The 16158-nt window shown below is 39.9% G+C and overlaps 1 protein-coding gene across 5 annotated transcripts in view; it reads right to left on the bottom strand.

Moving 5' to 3' along the window:
- The window catches only part of nap1l4b (nucleosome assembly protein 1-like 4b), a 121651-nt gene that overhangs the window by 90514 nt on the left and 14979 nt on the right, over nucleotides 1-16158 (bottom strand). For all 5 annotated transcript variants that reach the window (XM_072592062.1, XM_072592061.1, XM_072592063.1 and 2 more), the window contains exons 2-3: nucleotides 1698-1731; nucleotides 812-879 (exon numbers count right to left, since the gene is read on the bottom strand). In XM_072592062.1, the coding sequence (XP_072448163.1) occupies nucleotides 812-879; nucleotides 1698-1731 (102 nt within the window). The remainder of the gene's footprint in view (nucleotides 1-811; nucleotides 880-1697; nucleotides 1732-16158) is intronic.

Raw genomic sequence — 16158 nt, 5'->3', positions numbered from 1 at the left:
CCATATGACAGGTAAGGGCTTTTAAATTGGGAACTGTACAGTGTGATTTGTTATATTCAGTAGATATAACTGCACAAATCTCATGAAAGCAGCATTTTGCATTAAAACATAACAGATAATTTATGCTAGTAAACTTTTATTCATTCTGTAACCAGTGATTAAGTTTGACACTATCAATCCAATAATCAATGTAGCTTGGCTTTTGGGCAATTACAGAGAGAAACCATAATCTAGTAGCAAATTGTTTTGAGAGATTTCAGACAAACCGTTAGTAAATGGATAACTTAAATCAGAAATGGTTCACACCATATAGCAGCAATCAGAGGCCAACACTTTAATCAATGCAGTTACTTTCCTCAGCAACACTGTTAGAAACATTAGATTTAAGACTGCACTTTTGTAAAAGGCAAGAGTACATTTGCTCTTTAGTTAAAGCATGCACATTTTATGCAATGTAAGAACATAAAACATGCACAAAATAATTTAGAATAAAGCAGTTAGAATTCATAAAAAGGTACTTACTTTTCAAAGCCAAAAGTTTATCTATAGACGAGGGCTAGTTTATTTGACTCTACGATGGTGGGGGGACCCTACAGACTCTAAGCTAACATAATGTTCCATTCTGCTACCAAGCTAAAGGCATGACATGAGTTTATTAATAGTACAAACCTGACATACATGAGTCATGTTAATGAAATGAAATGTATTTTTGTAATTTGATTTAACAATCCTTAAATACATCCAAAAAATCAGGTTACTAAACTATTTTCATCGAATAACATTAAAATACACTCATTGACAAGAAATGTACCTTTTCCTTTGCTTTCAGCTGGCAGTTTATCCGCTCCCAAAGGCTCTACAGAAGCATCGTCCCCTTTACTGAAAGGCAAAACAGTATGTTACATGAGCTACGGATCAGCAGTTAGCGCAGGACAGCTATCACATAGAACAGGAAGTGGATTTAACTAAGCACACACTGGTCCATGAAGTACATTCCAACATAAAACCATATTTACACCAGTCTTCAAAAATCAATTGGTAATTGGTCGAAGTACTGGAAACCTGTATGGAGCAAAGAACTTATTAAATTTAAAACTATTTAAATTCAGCACTAAAATATTTCCCTCACCCTACCTTCTCTGAATGGATTTCTTGAATACTCTATGTTTAAACTTAGATGTTTAAGCAGGAGTACAAGCGAAGACAAATTTCTGCAGTGCATAATATGGATAGGCCAGCCAATTCAGTAGGCTGGGCTTAAGCTTGGTTCAGCAGCTGATCTATCCAATACTTTTGATTTTGTTCAGAAAATGTAATACTGATATGCAGTTAAGAGGCAGGATCTTCTAACTACAAGAAACAAACTCCCTAATAAATTAAATGATCTTACAATTTTTCCTTTGCTGGTCCCTTGGGTTAAGTGCTAGGTTTACACTTGCCAAACTTTCATGATTGAAAACAAATCTCCAAATGGGGAAAAATACAAATAATAAGTTATCCTACAAAATCATTTTATTACTCCAATCTGAATTAACTTATTGAATTTCACAATCTAAACGATATTTGATTACCCAGTTATCCAACTGAAATTACGTAAAATCTCTGAATACCGACAGCTATCGATTTTATCTTTCGCAGATTGAATGGCATGTTACCGGAATACAAGAAACCAAAATAATAACATCAATTTGTCTTACCTGTTTTTATCAGCCATGTTGCACCTTGAACCACCTAGAGAATTAAAAAAAGGCGAGTCAATGCAATTTTTATATAGTTAAAGATACAATTTTCAATTTGAATACAATCTAACAAGTAAATGCATAATGATGGAAAGTATCAACAGTGCTAACAAGCAGCTGGCTAGCAATAGCCCATTTACTGACACTCCACTCAGGTCTTTACTTTGTTGCAACATTGGTCTGTATTCTGGTAGTGCGAGTGATCTTTACATCAAGATCACATATGATCAATTGTGGCATCAAGGAGTCCTGGCAAAACCAGAGTCAATGGGAATTTGGGTACAAACTCTCCACTAATTGGATTCATATCTGGCACAAAAGGAAGTTGGTTGCAGCCATCTCAGAAACAGGACATCATTGCAGAAGTTCCTCAAGATAGCATCCTAGACCCAAATCATTTTAGCTGCTACATCAATGACTTTCCCTCTACCTTAAGGTCAAAAATGAGGATGTTTGCTGATGACTGCACAATCTTCAGCTCTATTTGCAACTTGTCAAATACTGCAGCAATCTATATCCAAATGCAGCAACGCCTGGACAAGTTGTAAATAAAATTTGCACCACACAAGTGCCAGACAATCACCATTGCCCAAGATAATCCTTTAAGATTCAATGGCATGACAGTCACTTAATTCTCCTACTACGAACGTCATGGGTTACCATTATAGCCATACACACTACGGTAAAGAGAGCAGGACAAAGGTTAGAAATCTTGCAGCAAGTAATGCATCCAGACTCCAAAGCCTGTCCATCATTTGCAAGGCACAAGACAGGAGGGCAATGAAATGCTCTTAACTTGCCAGGATGAATACAGCTCCAACAATACTCGGGTAGCTTGACACCATCCACAGCAAAGCAAGCTGCTTGTTAGGCACCATGTCCACAAATAAACCCTCATTTCTCAAGTCACAACATTGTGGACCATATTGAAAGCACTTTCCAAACCCATGAATTTCAGAAGTAGAATTTGAAATAGCTTCATTGTCTCAATGAATATAGTGAAACACTTATACGTCACCACTTACAACGCTGTGTTAGGTACAATGTATTTGGAAAGACAAGGACTGATTAGGAATAGCCAACATGGCTTTGTGTGTGGGAAATCACGCCTCACAAACTTGACTGAGTTTTTTGAAGAAGCAAAGAGGATTGATGAGGGCAGAGCATTGGACGGGATCTATATGGACTTCAGTAAGGCATTCGACAAGTTCCCCATGGAAGACCGGTTAACAAGGTTAGATCTCATGGAATACAGGGAGAACTAGCTATTTGGATACAGAACTGGCTCAAAAGTGGTGGTGGAGGGTTGTTTTGCAGACTGGAGGCCTGTGACCAGTGGAGTGCCACAAGGACTGGTGCTGGGTCCACTGCTTTTTGTCATTTATATAAATAATTTGGATGTGAACATAGGAGGCATAGTTAGTAAGTTTGCAGATGACACCAAAATTGGAGGTGCAGTGGACAGCAAAGATGGTTAAGGTTACCTCAGAATACAACGGGATCTTGATCAGATGGGCCAATGGGCTAAGTGGCAGATGGAGTTTAATTTAGAGGGGTGAGGGGTGCTGCATTAGAAATGAGGGGTGCTGCATTTTGGGAAAGCAAACCTTAGCAGGCTCTATAGACTTAATGGTAAGGTCCTTGGGAGTGTTGCTGAACAAAGACCTTGGAATGCAGGTTCATAGCTCTTTGAAAGTAGAGTCGCAGGTAGATAGGATTGTGAAGGTAGCATTTGGTATGCTTTCCTTTATTGGTCAGAGTACTGAGTACATAGTTGGGATACCATGTTGTAGCTGTACAGGACATTGGTTCGGCCACTTTTGGAATATTGCGTGCAATTCTGGTCTCCTTCCAATCGGAAGGATATTGTGAAATGTGAAAGGGTACAGAAAAGACAAGGATGTTGCCAGGATTGGAGGATTTGAGCTATAGGGAGAGGTTTAATAGGCTGGGACTGTTTTCCCTGGAGTGGAGGCTGTGGGGTGACCTTATAGAGGTTTATAAAATCACGAGGGGCATGGATAAATAAAAAAAGTCTCTTCCCTGGGGCTGGGGAGTCCAGAACTAGAGGGCATAGGTTTAGGGTGAGAGAGGTAAGATACAAAACAGACCTAAGGAGCAACCTTTTCACGCAGAGGGTGGTATGTGTATGGAATGAGCTGCCAGAGAAAGTGGGGGAAACTAGCATAATTACAACACTTAAAAGGCATCTGATGGGTATATGAATAGGAAGGAAGGGTTTGGAGGGATATGGGTTAGGTGCTGGCAGGTAGAGCTAGATTGGGTTGGGATATCTGGTTGGCATGGACGAGTTAGACTGAAGGGTCTGTTTCTGTGCTGTACATCTGTATGACTATCTAAAGGTACCAAGTACAGCTTTAGTTACAAGATCTTAGAAAATAGAGAAATAAAATTCAGATCCATGGGTCTTCCAATCCAGACGACACTGGCACCTGGTTCCAGTCTGCACCAGACCCTGGATCCAGGCCATGTTGGGTTTCACCTTTAGGATTATGAGGCTGGGCGATAGCATCAGAGCACCATACCAGACTGAGGACATCATGCTAGGTCAGGAGGACTACACGCCAGGAGGCCATGCCAGGCAAGTAGGTCACCATGTCATGCCAGGAAGCTACCGGAGACCAGGAAAGAAGATACAAAAAACATCAAGAGGTTAAAAAAAAAGAAAGGAGCAAGAACAGGTGGAGAGGATGATCTCTGGCTGGAGTGTCCTACTCTGCTGCCATCTTGGACTTGAGGCATTTAAAAAAAAACAAGAGCAGAAAATACATGGGAACACTACCAGCTGAAAGTTCCCCTTCAAATCACCTGCCAGGATTTGGAAACATATTGTCACTCCTTTACTATCATTTGGTCAAACCCTGGAACTTCCTTAACAGTTCTTGCACCAAATGGGCTGCAGAGGTTAAAAGTGACAGCTCAACAGCACCTTCTCAGGTCTAAATGCTGGTTCATCCAGTGACACCCGCATTGCTTGAAAGGAGTTAAATAAAACGTTGTTTTACAGATACACTGCAATGCTTCGACTGTTGTGACTCAAAAATTAATGAAAACCTAGTCTTCTTGTAAAAAGAAATAAACATTAATTTCACAACCACAAAAGTAATACCAATAACACCAGCTCATTCATTCACACAAGACACATTAGAGAAGGTGACTACAAACAGATGTAGTGTGCAGAGGTTTTTTTAAATAAAATTCCAATAAGATCTTGTTTCAGTAATGACTTAAGAGGACAGTATAGAATGAATAAAAGAGTATTTTCCCTCTTGTGGTGAGAGAAAAGTTAAAAATAGATAACCAAGACCTGGAGTGGGCCACCTTGCACAAACATTAAAAATAAAATTGGCTGATCTGATTTTCCCCTATATGAATAACTAATTATCCCTTGCTTATCAAGGATCTCTCTTCCTTAGAAATATTCAGAGTCTCTGCTCCCTGAGATAGAGGGCTTTAAAGTCTCTCAGCCCTCAAAAAACAAACTTCCATATCCCATCTTAAGTGGGCAACTCCTTTAAAGTAGTTACTTCTAGTTCTAGATTCTACTTGATCTTTGCCACATCCAGCCGGTTAAAATCCCTGTTTTAGTCAAGTCACCTTACGTTTCTAAACTCCAGAGGAAATGTGTAGCCAGGCCAAGCTTACTACACAAGGTAATCCACCAACCTCAGTCAAGTAACCCTCTGAACTGCTTCCAATAATTTGCAACCTTCTTAAATAAGGAGAACAACATTGCTTACAGTATTCCTGATATGCTCCTACCAAAACCCTATACAACTGATAGATAACCATCTACTATACAATTGCAACATGTAAAAGGCATCTGGATGGGTATATGAATAGGAAGGGTTTGGAGGGATATGAGCCGGGTGCTAGCAGGTGGAACTAGATTGCGTTGGGATATCAGGTCGGCATGGACAAGTTGGACTGAAGGGTCTGTTTCCATGCTGTGCATCTCTATGACTATTGCACTAAATTCCTCTTCCAATAAACAATTCTATTAGCTTTCTAATTATTTCCTCTGTGTGCTATTCATAAACTAGTTCAGCCAGATCCTCCACATCTGAGCTTGGCAATCTCTCACTAAGATAATATATTTTCTTATTTTTCCCACCAAAAAGGGGACATTGGTACATTTCCCCACTATATTCCATTTGCCATATCTTTGCCTATATCCTATATCCCTCATGGTCTCTTTGCAACTCACTTTCCTATCTTTATCAGAAAAAATAATAGTTTCTTCGTCCAAGTCATTTATATAAATTGTAAACAGTTGAGGCCCCTACATCAATCCCTGTGGCACATCATTTGTCACATCTTGCTAATCAGAAAATTATTCATTTTTGCCTACAACTTTGTTAGCTTGTCAACATTATTTCTACACCATCAGTTTTTATTATTGGCAGTGAGATTTCCAGATGCCATAGAAAGGTAAGTACAGTACATGCACCTATGTCCCTTTACACTCAGCTCATTGCTCATTTGAAGACACATGATTTTAAATAGGATTTCTCAAAAAAAAAATCACATTTACTCTTACTGATTGTGATGATTTTTTAACTAAAGTATGCCACAATGTATTTAATAGCTTCTAACATTTTCCCGATGAGTGATAGGGCCATACAGCATGGAAACAGATCCTTTGGTCCAATTCATTCATGCTCTTAGGCCAACTTGCCTGTTTCCTCTGCTTTTTGTTCCCCTTTTCAAATTTGCTTTTTCTAACTTAAATCACATCTTTCCCATCACATTCCTGATGTGTCTTTTATATGAACAGAATTTGGGAAGTCAGGTGGTGAGCAACTTGCTGCAAGATTCCTAGCCTCTAATCTGCTTTTGTAGCCACAGCAATTTATATGGCTGGACAAGTTATGTCCAGACAATGGTAGCCCCCCAGGACATTGGTACGAGGAAATTTAGATATTGTCAAGGGCAAATCCTCTTGCTGGAGATGGCCATTGTCTGCATTTGTGTGCATGAATGTTATTTGTCACTTGTCAGCCCATCTTCCTTTGTACTAGGTATGACTTCCACCAGTCTTTCCCATGATTTCCACTGATGCTAGTTTTGAGAGGTTTCCTTGACTTCACATGATAAAATGCACCCTTACGTCAAGGGTATTCACTCTCATTTTATTTTCAGTTCAGCTGTTCTGTTCATATTTGGACCAAGATGGTAATTGGTTAAGAGCTAAGTAGCCCTGACCAAACTAAAGCAGAGAATCATTAAGCAGGTGCTTGATAAATAAACCAAAGGGGTGGCAATTGGCTGGGTTGGATTTGTCCTGGCATTGTGTGCGTAAAAGATATACAGCAAACATTTTATTAACTGGCACCTCTAATCAATGTAAAAACACAAAGTAATGCAGGGGATATACACATCATTGTTATACTTTATTTACAGCATAAATCACTTAAATAATAAAACTTTGCCTTAAACAAAACCTACTAGCAGGGAGTCTTCTCACTCACACCTTCAACTGACTACTTGGACATCACAGATCGTGATAATACAGACTTCTGGTATTTGAATTATTTAATTTTTGTTGGTTTCTCGAGAATACTGGGTCATAAGGTGCCAACTAAAACAAACTTTACTATACCTGGGTAATTTTCCACATTGTCAGGTAGGCACCAGTGTTGGAACGATATTGGAACAGTATGGCTAATGAGCAACAAGCTTTGAAGCACAACTCTTCAGTATGATGGGAGAGTATTGTCAGGGTTAATAGCTTTGCAATATCCAGAGACTTCAGTTGTTTTTTTTGATATCATGTGAGCGAGCAATTTGATGATGACAGCATTTACGATACCAAGGGCTTATGGTTAGCTTAGAATTGGGAAAAGAGAGGATCATCCCATCATTCTTCCTCTGTTTGTAATACAGCAAACCTATTACTCATCTACTCTTGCTATTTTTTTCCTTTTTTTGCAAGTTTATAATCCCACAAGACCAAAGGCAATCACATGCTTGGCAGCACTTCAATCACTGGACAAGTTTATTGTTTACATTTAAACAGCAATAAAGTTTTCTAGGGATGGCAAGAGTACATGACATCACTAAATCCATCTGCCTCATCTTCAGTACGATGCAAAAGTCCTTTATAGTTTATTCCCAATTAGTTAAATTAATTTTATTTACACTTTGCCATTACAAAGGGCATGTTGACTATGTAGACAATTTGATAGTGTATTCGGTCACACATGAAAGTTGAAAGCGACAAGACAATAGAATCTTGGCATATACTAGTTGGGAAATTTATTTGTTTAAAAAAAAACTGGAATGCTCAATCATAGGATGTAGGTTTCACTGGCAATTTATTAATTTCCTTTTCATAGACGCTTTTTAACAAGATTCACTTGTGGGATGTGGGCATCTCTACTGGACTAGCATTTTATTGCCTACCCCTAGTTACCCTTGAGGTGATGGTGAGCTGCCTTGTTGAACCGCTGTAGTCCACATGCTCTAGATCAACCTATAATGCCATTGAGGAGGGAATTCCAGGATTCTGATCAAGCAACAGTGAAGGAATAGTTATACATTTCCAAGTCAGGATGGTGAGTTACTTGAAGGGGAACTTGAAGGTGGTGGTGCTCCGATGTATCTGCTGCCCTTGTCCTTCGAGATGGAAGTGGTCGTGGGTTTGGAAGGTGCTGTCGAAGCAGCTTTGGTGAATTTCTGCAACGTATCTTGTTGATAGTACACACTGCTACTACTAAGTGTCAGTGGTGGAAGGAGTGGATGCCTGTGGATGTGGTGCCAATCAAATGGACTGCTTTGTCTTGGATGGCGTCAAGCTTCTTGACTCTTTTTGGTGCTACATCCATCTAGGTAAGTGGGGAGTACTCCATTACACTCCTGATTGTGTCTTGAAGATAGTGGACAGCTTTGTGGAGTCAGGAGGTGAGTTATTCACCATAGTATTCCTAGCTTCTTGCAGCCACTGTTTGTGTGACAAGTCCAGTTGAGTTTCAGACCAACAGTAACCCAAGGATGTCAATAGTGGGGAATTCTGTGATGGGAACCCCATTGAATGTCAATGGATAGTGATTAGATTGTTTCTTATTGGAGATGTTAATTGCCTTACATTAACAAATATGACTAGTTCTTTAAATAAAGAAAAAATGATATTTTAAATGTAAACCACTTTTTATGAAAAGATTTGGCAAAAAAGTGAAAAGCCCCAAACGCGACTTGCTTTTCATTCTGACAATCTCGATTTAAGTCATTCAATATTTGAGGTATTAAATTAACATTTAACCACAAGATTAAGAAACTACTTCTTTTTAACCTATTTTCCCTCTCATTTCATTTGCCAATAATTAACATTGCTCTTTTGAGTTCTCCCACTTACGATCTTAAAAGGTGTATTTCCAATATCTCCAATTAGAAAGTAAATCTGCACCAAATTTTTAGAAGTCATTATTTGCATGATTTTTGAGACTATTCAATGCCATTGATTAAAGTGGTCGCAGTTAGAAGACAGTTTTTGAAAGCAAAGTGCAAAGATCATTAACCTGAAGCATTCATTGGCATTTGTAGAGAGGCATAAAACAATGTACCTCTTCCCAATTGCCTGTGTATTTTTACTAGCTTTATTTCAGTTTTCCAGCATTTGCAATATTATACTTTTCAATTAAATAAACATCAGCACCAAGTGTCATGAGCAAAATGCTACACCATTGGATTATTTCCTGTCAACTATGGCAATAGTATCCATTTTTTGTTCAAAATAAAATTAGGAATGGGGTAATGTCTGAAAAAATAATCTTTGGGAGGCATTTCTTAATTCCTTAATCTGAAAAACTTTTATATAGTACCTTCACCGATTGATGCAATAAAATTTGTAAAAGACAACCCTTTGAATCCCACAGAGAAATGAATGTATATGCCCATAGAAGTCTCTACCACTTTGTGCTGCACAGAACCAACTGTCAGAAAACAAAAGGGGATGTCATAATGAACAAGTTCAAACACACTCCAAGCTGCAATCAAGCTTTCATTCTCATCCAGACTGCACATATTAATGCACCATAAATGCTCATTTCTTTGGATTTCTTGCATTAATGTCTCTCTCAGCTTTGTCAATTACTTATTTACTTAAGATGTCAAATAGTTATACCTGATCAAAAGAATAAAAGCGCCAGTCTACAAAATTAAATAGGTTTTATTAGAAACAATGCAATCTGGAAGTATTTGTGCAAAACAAACCTATTGATGTCAAATTACTGCAAAAACTCTTCTAGATGTACAGAATACAACAGAAGAAAGGGAAATAAATAACCTCAGAACTGCATTTCTGCAAAGGACAAGTGGAATGAAAAATGGTCAAATAGCAGTGTGATACAAAGTAATCTTGTGGCGCAGTAGTAGTGTCCCTATCTCTGAACCAAATTACCGCGGTTCAAGTCTCACATGCTCAAGAGATGTGTCATAACATCTCTGAACAAATCGATTGGAAAATAGGTTAAATAACATTACAAAGTCAGACAAAAGCAATTTTTAAAAGAATAAAGATAAATACAGTAGATGGAATACATGCAAACTACTTAGGTCATAGGTTTAGACAAATATAGTGGAGGCGGGTAAAATTGTGCAGCATTTAAAAGACATTTGCACAAGTACATGAATACAAAGTTTTAAAAGGCCAAACACAAACAGAGGACTAGTTCAATTTAGGATACTTAGTCAGCATGGAGGGGCAATTAACTCTAGAGTAATTTCAAATCTTCAACATTCAAAAGATATTTGACACGTGCCAAAAAAGTTATTTTCCGCCCTTTATTAATTAGCACTCAGCTGGATCTCAGAACCAAGTGCAATCAGTTAGTCAATAATGTTTCTCACTAAATTAGCACTAAAGGGAGGGAAAGATCAAAACGATTTCCTCAGAAACTACATCACAAAAAATCACCACTGAAAGAAAAATGTCCACATCTCTCTTTTACTAATTTCAGTTTGTGAACTTTGACATCACCTATGGCTAATAATTGGTGAATCTATGTCTTGCTTGGACACATTTCATTACTAATCCCAAGATATATGACAGTTCATATAAGTAGGCTTCATAAAGCATAACCATATCAAAAATAAGCAAAATTTTAACTACTGAAAGTTGAAGAAACAGTGCTCCATTATCACTTAAGAATTTTGATACAATATTCAGGTTCCATCACTGCAATCCATTGATACCACTGCATACAATTTAACATTTTTCATATCAACATGACATGACAATTCTTCTTGTGATTGCCTTGTAGCTGGGTCCAGTAATCAATTCTTTGATGATAGCTTTTTTTGGTTTGAAGCAAATTATGGAATTCTAATAAAACATGGGAAAGTATTCCCACTGAAAACAGATCAGTAAATTTGGTCTCATCAAGATGCAGTAATTGACAATGCTTAATTTGAACATACCAACAGGAAACCAAAAATTTTGAACATAGAAAACACGAGTTTTTTCCTAAAGAATTTTGAAATGTTTCTTTTGCTAAAGTTCCGACATAAATGTAACGTTATTGAGGCTTACATTAACTAGAAATGGAATACAGGAAAACATCCTTTGAATGTGGGAACATGAGTAGATCACTTAGTTCCCAAACTGGCTTGCCTTAAGTTTACACCTTCACATTAAAAAAACTTAGATTTTACAACTCATGGTGCTTCAACTGACATTCACACAAGAGTGTGCAAACTTCCACAAACTCTTAACATGCATAGGTGTCCAATTTTTAGAGAATTTGAAAGATTCACAACTAAAAGGAAATTTGCCTCATTTTGGATCCAAGTGGCACCTGCCTTTTGTTTCCCCCCCCAATTTCTGTCCCCTGGTTCTTGTCAGCCCAACTAGCACCTTATCTGAATCTATCCCGCTTATCTATTTAAATACTTCAGAGGCTTTAATAAGATAGTCTCCCATTTTTCGAAACTTTAGTACCAGGCTCTTCAGCAATCGATTTCTCTCCAATAACCTTTTGTTCCTTCCCTTGTTTGAGCTTGACTTTGGGAGTAAACCAGAAACTATACTTTTAAAAGGTTGTATTTTTAAATCTTCTACCTAACCTCTAAAAAGTCTATCTGCCCTACTTTAACCTTTTTCCTAAAATGCCATTCCTACTGACGTGTACAATAATTTCTGGCTTCTCAATCTCACCTTTAACAATATACTTGCAAAGTTTGGGGACGCCCTTCATCCTAGCACCAGGAAAGCAACAAACCATCCTAAATTTACGCTCACCAACACAATCTCCTGTCTATGTCCTTGACAGGAGAGTCCCCTATAACATAAATTCTATTTAATCCTGTTAAACGCTGCTGAACATAAGAATCGTTCAATGTGTCCAGTTACTGGCCCTTCATTTTCGTCAGAAAGACTATTATCACCTTCAACAGTTCCAAACACTGAATAACTATTTGATAGAGGAATAGCCACTAGAGACTTTTGAACTGCTTTCTTACCTTTCCTGAGTCACCATCAAATCTGACTGATCCTGTTGGGTAATAACTTTCCTAAATCTACCAGCCATCTCACTCTGTACCTTACATATAGCCTTAATAACATTAAGCCTAAAAACAATATGTTTCAATAACAACTTATAGATTAGATTAGGTTCCCTACAGCGTGAAAACAGGCTCCTCGGCCAACAAGTCCACACCGACCCTCCGAGGAGTAAACCATCCAGCCTCATTGCACTACATTTACCGCTGACTAATGCGCCTAACACAATGGGCAATTTAGCATAACCAATTCACCTAACCTGCACATCTTTTGAAATATGGGAGGAAACTGGAACACCTGGAAGAAAACCCACAGACACACGGGGAGAACATGCAAACTTCACACAGATAATCGCCCAAGGTGAGAAACAAACGCGGGTTCCTGGCGTTGAGGCAAAAGTGCTAAACACTGAGCCACTGTGCTATCCTATATTATATATAAACAACCTTTCATTACCTATAGAAAATGAAAAAAAACGGAAAAATTAAGAATATATATCAAATATATAAAATTTAAATAAAATCAGGACATATAGAACCTGCTAAAAACCAGGCATGAGCCCTTCAGATCAGGAGACCCATTCAAATATAAGGAATCCACGTATGACCATCGCAGAGCCATTAAGACAGACAAGGACCAATAGCCAGCCAAACCAGTGACCCAGACAGACACCCGGTGACTATGGCAAGGACTGAAAGACATCACAGGTTCTAAAGAGGGGTAGTGCAAGATAACAGACGATGATGTATCCCTCCCAGATGGTCTCAACGCCTTCTATGCTCACTTTGAGCAGAATTTCGGCGGAGAGGTAACACGTATTCCGACAAGTCCTGACGAACCTATCCCAACAGTCATTGCATCTGAAGTCAAATCAGTTTTCCTTCATGTGAATCCAAGGAAAGCAATGGGACCAGACGGAGTACTGGACTGTGCACTCAGAGCATATGCAGATCAACTGGCAGAGGTCATCTCGGATATCTTCAACCTCTCCCAGCAGCAGGCCACTATTGCAAGAGGGCCAATATCATCCCTGTGCCTAAGGAGGCACATGCAGCATGTCTCAATGACTACTGCCCAGTATCCCGAACTTCAGTGGTCATGAAGTGCTTTGAAAGGCTAGTCATCACATTAATCAACTCCAGCCTCTCCACTGCTCTTGACCCACTCCAGTTTGCCTATCGGATCAACAGATCCACGTCAGATGCCATTTCACTTGCTCTTCACTCCTCCCTAGAACATCTTAACACCAGGAACAGCTACATAAGAATCCAACTCATTGAAGGCTGAAATGTAGTCAACACTATTATCCCCTTGAGACTGATTACTAAACTTAGTGATCTCTGACTCAGTCCCACTCTCTGCACTGGATCCTCAGTTTCCTGACACAGGCCACAAACAGTGAAGACTGAGGACAATATTTCATCCTCACAAAAACACAACACCAGAGCCACCCAGGGGTGCATACTCAGCCCCCTACTGTACTGTATATCCAAGACTGTCACCAAATACCAGACTAATGTCATTTACATGCTCGCTGATGACACCACTGTAGTCGGTCGAATCTCAGATGACGACAAAACAGGCTACAGCCAGGAGGCGGAAGACCTGGAAAAATGGTGTACTGAGAACAACCTAGCTGTCAATGCCAGCAAAACCAAAGATCTCATTATTGACTTTTGGCAGGATGTTATTCGTGCCCCCCTACACATTAACAGCACAGAGGTGGAAGTAGTGGAGAGTGTCAAGCTCCTGGGAATGGTCATCCACAACAAGCTTTCTTGGATTCTTCACGTGGACGCACTGGTTACAAAGGCCCAATAACATCTCCAATTTCGCAGGTAGCTGAGGAAATTTAGCATGTCGGCAAATATCGAGAGCATTCTGCCTGGATGTATCACTACCTGGTATGGCAACTGTACCATTCAAGATCAGAGATGGTTTACAGAAAGTGATGAACTTGGCCCATCCAGTCATTTAAGGCCAACCTCCCATCTATAGAATCCATCTACCAGGCCCACTATTAGAGAAAGGCCACCAGCATTCTTAAAGATCCATCCCACCCTGGCAATATTTTTCTACAACCTCTACCATCGGGAAGGTGGTACAGAAGCCTGAACATGTGCACCAACCGGTTTCATGACAACTCTACTGTTGTTAGAATACTGAATGGATTCTCAAACTCTTAACATTTGCCTGTACCTGTGTTTTTGTTTTTGCTGCTGTTTACCTATTATTTACTATCTATGCTACTTAACTATGTGATCTGCATATATGGCTCGCAAGACAAAGCTTTTTACTGTGCCTCGGTACACTTGACAATAAATTTAATTTAAATTCATTTCAACCACTTAGCTGATTAACTACATAAAAATGATTCCATTTCAGCTCCTCGAAAACCGCGTTAGGGAACTGGACTTGGATGAACTTCGGATCATTCGGGAGGCAGAGGGGGTTATTGACAGGACTTACAGAAAGGTAGTCACTCTCCAGATAAAAGAAAAAGACAGATGGATAACAGTTAGGAGACAGAAAGGGAACTGGCAGGCAGTGCAGGGATCCCCTGTGGCCATTCCCCTCAACAATAAGTATACCGTTTTTTTTGGATACATGTTGGGAGGGGATGACTTACCAGGGAAAAGCAGTGGAGCACCTGCTGCTCAGAAGGGAAGGGGGAAAAGGAGCAGAGCAGAAGTAATTGGGGACTCGATAGTTAGGGGGACAGATAGGAGGTTCTGTGGCGACGAAAGAGACTCAAGGTTGGTGTGTTGCCACCCGGGTGACAGGGTCCATGATGTCTTTGATTGTGTTTTGGGGATCTTTCAGGGGGTGGGTGGGTGGGGGTGAGCGCAGAGAGAGCAGCCCCAAGTCGTGGTCCATATTGGCACCAACGACAGAGGTCAGAAGAGAGATGGGGACTTGAGGCAGAAATTCAGGGAGCTAGGACAAACAGTTGTTTTCTCTGGTTTGCTACCTGTGCCACATGCTAGTGAGGTGAGGAATAGGGAGAGAACGGAGTTGAACACATGGCTACAGGGATGGTGCAGGAGGGAGGGTTTCGGTTTTTGGCTAATTGGAGCTCTTTCTGGGGTAGGTGGGATCTCTACAAGCAGGATGGTCTTCATCTAAACCAGAGGGGTACCAATATCCTGGGTGGGAAATTCGCTAAAGCTATTAAGGTGGATGGGAACCAAAATTGTAGGACAGGTACAGAAGAGGATGAGAGTAGGGAGTTCCAAAATCAAGTATCTGACACTGGCAAGTGAGAACCTGGTTTGAAGTGTGTGTACTTCAACGTGAGGAGCATCTGAAATAAAGTGGGTGAACTGGCAGCGTGGGTTGGTACCTGGGACTTCGATGTTGTGGCCATTACGGAGACATGGAGGGACAGGAATGGCTGTTGCAGGTTCCAGTAAGAACAGAGAAGATGGTAAAAGAGGGGGAGGTGTGGCATTGTTGATCAGGGACAACATTAGTTGTAGAAAGGATGTTTGGGACTTGTTAACTGAGGTAGTTTGGGCTGAGGTTAGAAACAGGAAAGGAGAAGTCACCATGCTAGGAGTTTTCTTTCCGCCTCCGAACAGTCCCAGAGATGTGGAGGAAAGAATAGCAAAGATGATTCTCAACAGGAATGAGGGGGGCAGGGTAGTTGTCATGGGGCACTTCAACTATCACTACAGTACGAGTACTATAGATGGGTCAGTTTTTGTCCAGTGTGTGCAGGAGGGCTTCCTGACACAGTATGTAGACAGGCCTACAAGGGGCTAAGCCACTTTAGATTTAGTACTGGGTAACGAGCCCAGCCAGGTGTTAGCTGAGCACTTTGGAGACAGCAATCACAATTCTGTCAGGTTTTCTTTAGTGATGGAAAGGGATAGGTGTACTCCACCGAGCAAGAGTTAC

The sequence above is a fragment of the Chiloscyllium punctatum genome, chromosome 22 (assembly GCF_047496795.1).
Source record: "Chiloscyllium punctatum isolate Juve2018m chromosome 22, sChiPun1.3, whole genome shotgun sequence".
Classification (NCBI taxonomy): Eukaryota; Metazoa; Chordata; class Chondrichthyes; order Orectolobiformes; family Hemiscylliidae; genus Chiloscyllium; species Chiloscyllium punctatum.
This window is presented reverse-complemented; position numbering and strand designations above follow the sequence as displayed.